The sequence below is a fragment of the Tachyglossus aculeatus genome, chromosome 22 (genome assembly GCF_015852505.1).
Source record: "Tachyglossus aculeatus isolate mTacAcu1 chromosome 22, mTacAcu1.pri, whole genome shotgun sequence".
Taxonomy (NCBI): Eukaryota; Metazoa; Chordata; class Mammalia; order Monotremata; family Tachyglossidae; genus Tachyglossus; species Tachyglossus aculeatus.
In genome coordinates, this window is record NC_052087.1 from 50695073 (window position 1) to 50708147 (window position 13075).

The following is a 13075-nucleotide window of genomic DNA, read 5'->3' on the forward strand; positions in this document are numbered from 1 at the left end:
CCCCGGCGCTTAGAACAGTGCTTTGCACATAGTAAGCGCTTAATAAATGCCATTATTATTATTATCTCCTCCTAGAGGGCTTCCCTGACTAAGCTCTCATTTCCTCTTTTCCCACTCCCATCTGCGTCACCCTGACTTGCTCCCACTCCCAGCCCCACAGCACTTATGTCCATATCCGGAATTTATTAATTTTTTTGCTAACATCCGCCTCCCCCTCTAGGCTGTAAGCTCACTGTGAGCAGGGAATGTGTTTCTTACACTGAGAGCCCGGGCTTGGGAGTCAGAGGTCATGGGTTCTAATCCCGGCTCGGCCACTTATCGGCTGTGTGACTTTGGGCAAGTCGCTTCACTTCTCGGGGCCTCAGTTCCCTCATCTGGAAAATGGGGATTAAGACTGTGAGCCCCACATGGGACAACTTGGCTACCTTGTATCTACCCCAGCACTTAGAACAGTGCTTGGCACATAGTGAAGTGCTTAACAAATACCAGTATTTCTAGACTGTCAGTCTAGAAGTCGTCAGACTAAATAGAATTAAAGGTATATGCGCATCATTAACAAAATAAATAGAATAGTAGATATGTACAAGTAAAATAAATAAATAAATCTGTACAAATATATATATATACACCATCCTGGTTCCAACTGTCATCAGCTCACATTCATTCATTCATTCATTCAATCGTATTTATGGAGCGCTTACTGTGTGCAGAGCACTGTACTAAGCGCTTGGGAAGTCCAAGTGGGCAACATAAAGAGACGGTCCCTACCCAACAGTGGGCTCACAGTCTAGAAGGGGGAGACAGACGACAAAACAAAACATGAAGACAGGTGTCAAAGTCGTCAGAACAAATAGAATTAAAGTCATATGCACATCATTAACAAAATAAATAGAATAGTAGATAGGTACAAGTAAAATAAATAAATATGTACAAATATATATATATATACCATCCTGGTTCCAACTGTCATCAGCTCACATTCATTCATTCATTCAATCGTATTTATTGAGCGCTTACTGTGTGCAGAGCACTGTACTAAGCGCTTGGGAAGTCCAAGTTGGCAACATATAGAGACGGTTCCTACGCAACAACGGGCTCAAAGTCTAGAAGGGAGAGACAGAAGACAAAACAAAACATGTAGACAGGTGTCAAAGTCGTCAGAACAAATAGAATTAAAGTTATATGCACATCATTAACAAAATAAATAGAATAGTGTATATGTACAAGTAAAATAAATAAATAAATATGTACAAATATATATATACCATCCTGGTTCCAACTGCCATCGGCTCACATTCATTCATTCATTCATTCATTCGATCGTATTTATTGAGCTCTTACTGTGTGCAGAGCACTGGACTAAGCGCTTGGGAAGTCCAAGTTGGCAACATCTAGAGACGGTCCCTACCCAAAAGCGGGCTCACATTTCTTCATTCATTCATTCAATCGTATTTATTGAGCACTTACTGTGTGCAGAGCACTGTACTAAGCGCTTGGGAAGTCCAAGTTGGCAACGTATAGAGACGGCCCCTACCCAACAACGGGCTCACAGTCTAGAAGGGAGAGACAGAAGACAAAACAAAACATGTAGACAGGTGTCAAAGTCGTCAGAACAAATAGAATTAAAGTTATATGCACATCATTAACAAAATAAATAGAATAGTAGATATGTATAAGTAAAATAAATAAATAAATCTGTACAAATATATATATAAATATATATATATATACCATCCTGGTTCCGACTGTCATCAGCTCACAATCACATTACTGACACAGCAGCCTCCTCATGGGTCTACATACCTCCAGCAGCAATCAATCGGATTTATTGAGCGCTTACCCTGTGCAGCGCGCTGTAATCAGCGCTTGGGAAAGTACAGTGCTTTGCACATAGTAAGTGCTTAATAAATGCCATTATTATTATTATTATTATTATTACAATGCAACAATAAACAGTGACATGCCCTGTGCACAACGAGCTTACAGTCTAGACTGCTTAGAAAAGCAGCGTGGCTCAGTGGAAGGAGCCCGGGCTTGAGAGTCAGAGGACATTACTCTATTTATTGATTTATTTTACTTGTACATATTTATTCTATTTATTTTATTCTGTTAATATCTTTTGTTTTGTTCTCTGTCTCCCCCTTCTAGACTGTGAGCCTGCTGTTGGGTAGGGACCGTCTCTAGATGTTGCCAACTTGGCCTTCCCAAGCGCTTAGTGCAGTGCTCTGCACACAGTAAGCGCTCAATAAATACAACTGAATGAATGATTGAATGGGTTCTAATCCCGGCTCTGCCACTTGTCTGCTGTGTGACCTTGGGCAAGCCATTTAACTTCTCAGTGCCGCAGTTCCCCCATCTGTAAAATGGGGATGAAGACTGTGAGCCCCACGTGGGACAATCTGATTACCTTGTATCTAGCCCCGTGCTTAGAACAGTGCTCGGCACATAGTAAGCGCTTAACAAATACCATCATTATTATTAGACCGGGGGAGACAGACATGAATACAACTAAATAAAATTATAGATAATCGCCGACAGGTTTGAGGTCTGCTCTCCTTCTCCCTCTTCCACGTAAACTATCTTAATGTCTGTCTTCCCTGCTACATCAGTAGCTCCTTGAGGACAGGGATATATCAATCAATCAATCAATCAATCGTACTTATTGAGCGCTTACTGTGTGCAGAGCACTGGACTAAGCGCTTGGGAAGTACAAGTTGGCAACATATAGAGACGATCCCTACCCAACAGTGGGCTCACAGTCTAAAAGGGGGAGACGGAGAACAAAACCAAACGTACTAACAAAATAAAATAGAATAGAATAGATAATAGATATCAATCAACCAATCAATCAATAGGATTCAGAGAGTGCAGAACAGCATGGCCTAGTGGATACAGTCTGCCCCTTAGAGTCAGAAGGTCCTGGGTTCTAATTCCGGCTCCGCCACATGTCCGCCATGTGACCTTGGGCAAGTCACTTCCGGGCCTCAGTTCCCTCATCTGTCAAATGGGGATGAAGACTGTGACCCCCCCCGTGGGACAACCTGATCACCTTGTAACCTCCCCAGTGCTTAGAACAGTGCTTTGCACATAGGAAGCACATTATAATTATAATAATAATAATAATTATTATTATTATTTTATTATTATTCTCTGGGCCTCACTTCCCTCACCTCTAGAATGGGGATTCAGACCATGAGCCCCGTGTGGAGCAGGGACTGTGTCCAACCCGATTTGCTTGTATCCACCCCAGCGCTTAGTACAGTAGTAAGTCTCAACAAATTATTATTATTATTACTCAGCGCTTGGAAGAGTACCATACCAATCAATCAATCAATCATATTTATTGAGCGCTTACTGCGGGCAGAGGACTGGACTAAGCTTTTGGGACAATATAATAAGCGCTTGGGACTGTACACTTAGTACAGTGCTAAGCGCTTAGTCCAGTGCTCTGCACACAGTAAGCGCTCAATAAATACAACTGATGATATAACAGACACACTCCCTGCCCACAATGAGGAGGTTGGTTTTTGTCCGTTATACCAATCAATCGTATTTATTGAGCGCTTACTGTGTGCAGAGCACTGTACTAAGCACTTGGGATGTACAATCAATCAATCGTATTTATTGAGCACTTACTGTGTGCAGAGCACTGGACTAAGCGCTTGGGAAGTACAAGCTGGCAACATATAGAGACAGTCCCTACTCAACAGTGGGCTCTCAGTCTAGAAGGGGGATATTATTATTATTCTCTGGACCTCAGTTCCCTCATCTGCGAAATGGGGATGAGGACTGTGAGCCCCCCGTGGGACAACCTCATCACCTTGCCACCTCCCCAGCGCTTAGAACGGCGCTTTGCACAACACAGTAAGCGCCTAATACATGCTATCATCGTTATTATTCTCTGGGCCTCAGTTCCCTCATCTGCGAAATGGGGATGAAGACTGTGAGCCCCCCGTGGGACAACCTGATCAACTTGTAAACTCCCCAGAGTTTACGTATATATGACTTTGATCTGCACCCAGGAGGAGATCGGTCAGTACCAAGGATTGATCGACTAGAACCGTTCTGTCCCATTTAGCCTTCATGACTCTTTACTCATTCCTTTTTTGAGGAGGAAAAGAGTCAGTTATGTTCACACACACACATTCAAAAACATCAAATGGCATTCGAAAGGCCAACTCATCAAGGCCAAATTAAAACCAGATATCCTGCCTCCAATTCGCCCCCAGAACGCCGTCATCCCACTCATCCCACTCAGCTCCCCCGCGACCGATAAGCGCGGGCATTTTACTCCTCAAAGTTCCCTTGAAGTTGCCTCCAAAAGGTCAGAGATGTGTCAGAGAGAAGGGCCATCCTTGAGTGAAGGCGGATAATAATAATAATAATAATGACGGCATTTATTAAGCGCTTACTATGTGCAAAACACTGTTCTAAGCACTGGGGTAGATACAAGGTAATCAAGCTGTCCCAGTGGGGCTCCCAGACTTAATCCCCATTTTCCAGATGAGGGAACTGAGGCCCAGAGAAGTGAAGTGACTTGCCCAAAGTCACACAGCTGACAAGTGGCGGAGCGGGGATTGGAACCCATGACCTCTGACTCCAAAGCCCGGGCTCTTTCCACTGAGCCACGCTGCTGGGATGAAAGAGGAGCGATTGAGAAATGGACTGGGTGGGAATCTATAATAACAATAATGATGATGGCATTGATTAAGCGCTTACTATGTGCAAAGCACTGCTCTAATTCTGGGGTATACAAGGTGATCAGGTTGTCAATCAATCAATCAATTGCATTTATTGAGCGCTTACTGTGTGCAGAGCACTGGACTAAGCGCTTGGGAAGTCCAAGTTGGCAACATATAGAGACAGTCCCTACCCAACAGTGGGCTCACAGTCTAGAAGGCTCACAGTCTATACATGGGACAATTACTCTATTTATTTATTTATTTATTCTACTTGTACATATCAACATCATCATCAATCGTATTTATTGAGCGCTTACTATGTGCAGAGCACTGTACTAAATGCTTGGGAAGTACAAATTGGCAACATATAGAGACAGTCCCTACCCAACAGTGGGCTCACAGTCTAAAAGGGGGAGACAGAGAACAAAACCAAACATACTAACAAAATAAAATAAATAGAATAGATAGGTACAAGTAAAATAAATAAATAGAGTAATAAATATGTACAAACATATATCTATTCTATTTATTTTATTTTGTTAATATGTTTGGTTTCGTTCTCTGTCTCCCCCTTCTATCAATCAATCAATCAATCGTATTTATTGAGCGCTTACTGTGTGCAGAGCACTGTACTAAGCGCTTGGGAAGTCCAAGTTGGCAACATATAGAGACAGTCCCTACCCAACAGTGGGCTCACAGTCTAAAAGGGGGAGACAGAGAACAAAATCAAACATATTAACATAATAAAAGAAATAGAATAGATATGTACAAGTAAAATAAATAGAGTAATAAATATGTACAAACATATATACATATATACAGGTGCTGTGGGGAAGGGAAGGAGGTAAGATGGGGGGGATGGAGGGGGGAAATCTGTCATTTATTTATTTCTAATAACGTCTCTCTCCCCCTCTAGATTGTAAGCTCCTTGTGGGCAGGGAATGTGCCTGTTTGTTATTGTATTCTCCCAAGTGCTTAGTACAGAGCTTTGCACACAGTAGGCACACAATAAATAAGGTTGACTGAATGTGTATGTTGAGGGAGACTGCTTTTGTCATAAATAAACGTGTATGTGTGAGAGAGATTGAAGGAGGGGGAGAAATATGATTGAATTTGTTATTATTTGTTCTAGACTGTGAGCCCACTGTTGGGTAGGTCTCTATATGTTGCCAACTTGTACTTCCCAAGCGCTTAGTCCAGTGCACTGCACATAGTAAGCGCTCAATAAATACGATTGAATGAATGAATGAATGAATTGATTATGGAATGAATATGATTGAATGAATTAATCAGCCGCTGCGCTCCAGGTTCCGTGACTGGCGATGCCAGGCTGGCCAGGCCAGCGGCGTATTTGAGCGTTGGGTCGGATCATAAGCGCTTAACAAATACCATCACTATTATCATTAGCACATCATCATCATCATCAATCGTATTTATTGAGCGCTTACTGTGTGCAGAGCACTGTACTAAGCGCTTGGGAAGTACAAATTGGCAACATCTAGAGACAGTCCCTACCCAACAGTGGGCTCACAGTCTAAAAGCACATCCGCTTTCATCCCTTCATTTAGTTTAGTAACATATTTATTACTCTATTTATTTATTTATTTATTTATTTTACTTGTACATTTCTATCCTATTTATTTTATTTTGTTGGTATGTTTGGTTCTGTTCTGTCTCCCCCTTTTAGACTGTGAGCCCACTGTTGGGTAGGGACTGTCTCTATGTGTTGCCAATTTGTACTTCCCAAGCGCTTAGTACAGTGCTCTGCACATAGTAAGCGCTCAATAAATACAATCGATTGATTGATTTATCCATTTAATCATATTTATTAAACGCTTACTATGTGCAGAACACTGTACTAAGCGCTTGGGAAAGTGCTACGATACAACAATAAAAAAGTGACACTCCCTGCCCTCAAGGAGCTTACAGTCTAGGGGGGGAGACAGACGTCAATACCAAGAAATAAAATTACAGAAATGTACATAACCCTCCCCAATTTTGACAATGACTCTCCCCGCCTCCAAAGCCTTATTGACGGCCCATCTCCTCCACGAGGCCTTCCCAGACTAAGCCCCACTTTTCCTCATGTCCCACTCCCTTCTGCGTCGCCCTGACTCACTCCCTTTGTTCTTCCCCGTGGCTCAGCGGAAAGAACCCGGGCTTTGGAGTCAGAGGTCATGGGTTCAAATCCCGGCTCCGCCAATTGTCAGCTGTGTGACTTTGGGCAAGTCACTTAACTTCTCTGTGCCTCATTTACCTCATCTATAAAATGGGGATTAAGATTGTGAGCTCCACGTGGGACAACCTGATCACCTTGTATCCCCCCCAGCGCTTAGAACAGTGCTTTGCACATAGTAAGCGCTTAACAAATACCATTATCATCATCATTCCCCGTCCCACATCACTTTCATCCGTAATTTATTTATATTGATGTCTGTTTATTTGTACTGATGTCTGTTTACCTGTATTGATGTCTGTCTCCCCCCCGGACTGTGATCTCGTTGTGAGCAGAGATTGTCTCTCTTTATTGTTGTATTGTACTTTCCAGGTGCTTAGTACAGTGCTCTGCCCACAGTAAGCTTAATAAATACATTTGAAAGAAAGGAAGAAAGAAAGAAAGAAAGGTAGGAAGGAAGGAAGGAAAGAAGGAAGGAAGGAAGGAAGAAAGAAAGAAAGAAAGAAAGAAAGAAAGACAACATAATCACCTTGCAACCTCCCCAGCGCTTAGAACAGTGCTTGGAACATAGTAAGCACTTAATAAATGCCATCATTATTGTTAGTATTATTATTCTCTGGACCTCAGTGACCTCATCTGTAAAATGGGGATTAATGATAATAATGATGGCATTTATTAAGCGCTTACTATGTGCAAAATGGGGATGAAGACTGTGAGCCCCCCGTGGGACAACCTGATCACCTTGTAACCTCCCCAACGCTTAGAACTAGTGCTTGGCACATAGTAAGCGCTTAATAAATGCCATTATTATTATTATCATCAATCCCCATTTTACAGATGAGGTCACTGAGGCCCAGAGAATATTAATAATAATGGCATTTATTAAGCGCTTACTATGTGCCAAGCACTGTTCTAAGCGCTGGGGAAGTTACAAGGTGATCAGGTTGTCCCACGGGGGGCTCCCAGTCTTCATCCCCATTTGACAGATGAGGGAACTGAGGCCCAGAGAAGTGAAGTGACTCGCCCAAAGTCACCCAGCTGACAAGTGGGGGAGTCGGGATTAGAACCCACGACCTCTGACTCCAAAGCCCGGGTTCTTTCCACTGAGCCGTGGGACTGTGAGCCCGCTGTTGGGTAGGGACCGTCTCTATATGTTGCCAACTTATACTTCCCAAGCGCTTAGTCCAGTGCTCTGCACACAGTAAGCGCTCAATAAATACGACTGAATGAATGACTGGATGACTGTGAGAACCGCCGCGACGCCCGGAGGGAGGGGAATCCTTTACTACGCCGGGCGAGGCCTAGGAAACCGCACCATATATGGGCATCTACGTCATCGCCGAGCTGAGTCACCCCGGACGATACCACCGTGGCGGCGCCGGCTCGGGGGAGGAAGGAAGGGCATCCAAAGCCCCGTGGCCCCAAGGACGGCCAACCCGGTGTTGTAAAATGCAAATCTATGTTTTAAACACTTTTTAAAATCATTCGGAATGGCTTGAGAAGAGGCCGGATCTCCGGAGAGGGCGGAGAAGATTGTTGTTCTTTCTCCGTCCCCCCCGCGGCGGGAATGGTTTGGTCCGGAGCGAGTTTTCATTCACAAGGTCTGCGTGCCTCCCCCCGCCGAGACGGGAATGGTTTGGTCCGGAGTGAGTTTTCATTCATCAAAAAAAGGCAAGGAGTCGGACGGGGAGGGAGCGGGAGGGAGTCAGATCGGAACGGGACGCGGGACCTTCGGGAAGCGGCGGGATCATGTTCCGGGAATACGGAGAAGCCGGGCCCAGCTCGGGGGGCGTCCACTACGGCCCCTCCTCCCATCCCCCCTCCTCGGCGGGGTCCCAGCAGGTGAGTGTCGGGGGGCATCCTGATCGCCTCCCAAACCGCCCCTCCCCCCGCCGCGGGGCTCCGTGCCTCAGTTTCCCCTCGAAGTGACGCTGTCCCATCATTCCTTCATTCCATCGTCTTGATTGGGCGCTTACTATGTACAGAGCACTGGACTGAACGCTTGGGAAGGGCACCTCCCAAACCGCCCCTCCCCCCGCCGCGAGGCTCCGTGCCTCAGTTTCCCCTCGAAGTGACGCTGTCCCATCATTCCTTCATTCAATCGTCTTGATTGGGCGCTTACTATGTGCAGAGCACTGGACTGAGCGCTTGGGAAGGGCACCTTCCAAACCGCCCCTTCCCCCGCCACGAGGCTCCGTGCCTCAGTTTCCCCTCGAAGTGGCGCTGTCCCATCATTCCTTCATTCAATCGTCTTGATTGAGCGCTTACTATGTACAGAGCACTGGACTAAGCGCTTGGGAAGGGCATCTCCCAAACCGCCCCTTCCCCCGCCACGAGGCTCCGTGCCTCAGTTTCCCCTCGAAGTGACGTTGTCCTATCATTCCTTCATTCAATCGTCTTGATTGAGCGCTTACTATGTACAGAGCACTGGACTAAGCGCTTGGGAAGGGCATCTCCCAAACCGCCCCTTCCCCCGCCGCGAGGCTCCGTGCCTCAGTTTCCCCTCGAAGTGACGCTGTCTCATCATTCATTCATTCGTCCCTTCATTCCATCGTCTTGAGTGGGCGCTTACTATGTACAGAGCACTGGACTAAGCGCTTGGGAAGGGCATCTCTCAAACCGCCCCTTCCCCCGCCACGAGGCTCCGTGCCTCAGTTTCCCCTCGAAGTGACGCTGTCCCATCTATCCTTCATTCCATCGTCTTGATTGAGCGCTTACTATGTACAGAGCACTGGGCTAAGCGCTTGGGAAGGGCACCTCCCAAGCCGCCCCTTCCCCCGCCGCGAGGCTCCGTGCCTCAGTTTCCCCTCGAAGTGACGCTGTCCCATCATTCATTCATTCGTCCCTTCATTCCGTCGTCTTGAGTGGGCGCTTACTATGTACAGAGCACTGGACTAAGCGCTTGGGAAGGGCATCTCTCAAACCGCCACGAGGCTCCGTGCCTCAGTTTCCCCTCGAAGTGACGCTGTCCATCTATCCTTCATTCCTTCATTCAATCGTATTTATTGAACGCTTACTATGTACAGAGCACTGGACTAAGCGCTTGGGAAGGGCACCTCCCAAACCTCCCCTTCCCCCGCCACGAGGCTCCGTGCCTCAGTTTCCCCTCGAAGTGAGGCTGTCCTATCATTCCTTCATTCCTTCCATCGCCTTGATTGAGCGCTTACTATGTGCAGAGCACTGGACTGAGCGCTTGGGAAGGGCATCTCCCAAACCGCCCCTTCCCACGCCACGAGGCTCCGTGCCTCAGTTTCCCTTCGAAGTGACGCTGTCCCATCATTCCTTCATTCGTCCCTTCATTCCATCGTCTTGATTGAGCGCTTACTGTGTGCAGAGCACTGGACTAAGCGCTTGGGAAGGACAAATTGGTAACATATTCATTCATTCAATCGTATTTATTGAGCGCTTACTGTGTGCAGAGTACTGTACTAAGCGCTTGGGAAGTACAAGTTAGGCTCTCCTACTGAGAGCTCACCTCCTCCAGGAGGCCTTCCCAAACTGAGCCCCCTTTTTCCTCTCCTCCTCCCCATCCCCCCGGCCCTACCTCCTTCCCCTCTCCGCAGCACCTGTATATATTATAATAATATTAATAATAATGGCATTTATTAAGCACTTACTATGTGCAAAGCACTGTTCTAAGCACCGGGGGGGCTCCCAGTCTTCATCCCCATTTTCCAGATGAGGGAACTGAGGCCCAGAGAAGTGAAGTGACTTGCCCAAAGTCACCCAGCTGACAATTGGCGGAGCCGAGATTTGAACCCACGACCTCTGACTCCAAAGCCCGGGCTCTTATATGTTTGTACGGATTTATTACTCTGTTGATTTTACTTGTCCAGATTTACTATTCTACTTATTTTATTTTCTTAATATGTTTGGTTTTGTTCTCTGTCTCCCCCTTCTAGACCGTGAGCCCGCCGTTGGGTAGGGACCGTCTCTATATGTTGCCAACTTTTCCTTCCCAAGCGCTTAGTACAGTGCTCTGCACACAGTAAGCGCTCAATAAATACGATTGAATAAATGAATATAGAGACGGTCCCTACCCACTCAAGACCGGCCTCAAGCAGGTGTCAGTTCATCATGAGCCCGCTGTCGGGTAGGGACCGTCTCTAGATGTTGCCAACTTGTACTTCCCAAGCGCTTAGTCCAGTGCTCCGCACACAGTAAGCGCTCAATAAATAATAATTCATTCATTCATTCATTCAATCGTATTTATTGAGCGCTTACTGTGTGCGGAGCACTGGACTAAGCACTTGGGAATCGTATTTATTGAGCGCTTACTGTGTGCGGCACACTGGACTAGGCGTTTGGGAATAATGACGGCGTTTGTTAAGCGCTTACTATGTGCCAAGCACTGTTCTAAGCGCTGGGGTAGTTACAAGGTGATCAGGTTGTCCCACATGGGGCTCCCAGTCTTCATCCCCAGCTTCCAGATGAGGGAACTGAGGCCCAGAGAAGGGAAGTGACTCGTCCAAAGTCACCCAGCTGATGAGTGGCGGAGCTGGGATTAGAACCCATGATGATGATGATGGTATTTGTTAAGCGCTTACTCTGTGCAAAGCACTGTTCTAAGCGCTGGGGGGGATACAAGGTGATCAGGTTGTCCCACGTGGGGCTCACAGTTTTAATCCCCATTTTCCAGATGACGTAATTGAAGCCCAGAGGAAGGGAAGTGACTCGCCCAGAGTCACCCAGCTGCCAAGTGGCGGAGGCGGGATTAGAACCCATGACCTCTGACTCCCAAGCCCCGGCCCTTGTCGTTCATTCATTCATTCATTCAATCGTATTTATTGAGCGCTTACTGTGTGCAGAGCAGTGGACTAAGCGCTTGGGAAGTCCAAGTTGGCAACATATGGAGACGGTCCCTACCCAACAGTGGGCTCACAGTCTAGAAGGGGAAGACAGACAACAAAACATATTAACAAAATAAAATAAATAGAATAAATAAGTACAAATAAAATGAATGAATAAATAGAGTAATTCATTCATTCATTCATTCAGTCTTATTTATTGAGCGCTTACTGTGTGCAGAGCACTGTACTAAGCACTTGGGAAGTCCAAGTTGACAGCATATAGAAAGGGTCCCTACCCAACAGCAGGCTCACAGTCTAGAAGGGGGAGACAGACAACAAAACATATTAACAAAATAAAATAAATAGAATAAATATGTACAAATAAAATGATTAGAGTAATTCATTCATTCATTCAATCGTATTTATTGAGCGCTTACTACTACTAATAATAATAATGGTAGTAATAATAATAGTAATAGTAGTAATAATAATAGTATCATTTGTTAAGCGCTTACTATGTGCAAAGCACTGTTCTAAGCGCTGGGGAGGATACAAGGTGATCAGGTTGTCCCACATGGGGCTCACAGTCTTCATCCCCATTTTACAGATGAGGGAACTGTGTGCAGAGCACTGTCCTAAGCGCTTGGGAAGTCCAAGTTGGCAGCATATAGAGACGGTCCCTGCCCAACGGCAGGCTCACAGTCTAGAAGGGGGAGACAGACAACAAAACATATTAACAAAATAAAAGAATTAGAATAGATATGTACAAATAAAATGAATAAATAGAGTCATTCATTCATTCATTCATTCAATCGTATTCATTGAGCGCTCACTGTGTGCAGAGCACTGTACTAAGCGCTTGGGAAGTCCAAGTTGGCAACATCTAGAGACGGTCCCTACCCAACAGCGGGCTCACAGTCTATAAGCGGGAGACAGGCAACAAAACATATGAACAAAATAAAAGAAATAGAATAAATATGTACAAATAAAATGAATAAATAAATAGAGTCATTCATTCATTCATTCATTCAATCGTATTTATTGAGCGCTTACTACTACTACTGCTAATAATAATAGTAGCATTTGTTAAGCACTTACTATGTGCAAAGCACTGTTCTAAGCGCTAGGGAGGATACAAGGTGATCAGGTTGTCCCACGTGGGGCTCACAGTCTTCATCCCCATTTTACAGATGAGGGAAATGTGTGCAGAGCACTGTACTAAGCGCTTGGGAAGTCCAAGTTGGTAACATATAGAGACGGTCCCTACCCAACGGCGGGCTCACAGTCTAGAAGGGGGAGACAGACAACGAAACATATTAACAAAATAAAAGAAATAGAATAGATATGTACAAATAAAATGAATAAATAGAGTAATTCATTCATTCAATCTTATTCATTGAGCGCTTACTGTGTGCAGAGCACTGTAC

The 13075-nt window shown here is 45.4% G+C and overlaps 1 protein-coding gene across 1 annotated transcript in view; it reads left to right on the forward strand.

Annotated features, from left to right (window-relative positions):
- Positions 1-8607: 8607 nt before the first annotated feature.
- The window catches only part of FOSL1 (FOS like 1, AP-1 transcription factor subunit), a 34493-nt gene continuing 30025 nt past the window's right edge, over positions 8608-13075 (forward strand). Inside the window, exon 1 of the mRNA XM_038765086.1 lies at positions 8608-8700. Within this exon, the coding sequence (XP_038621014.1) occupies positions 8608-8700 (93 nt within the window). The remainder of the gene's footprint in view (positions 8701-13075) is intronic.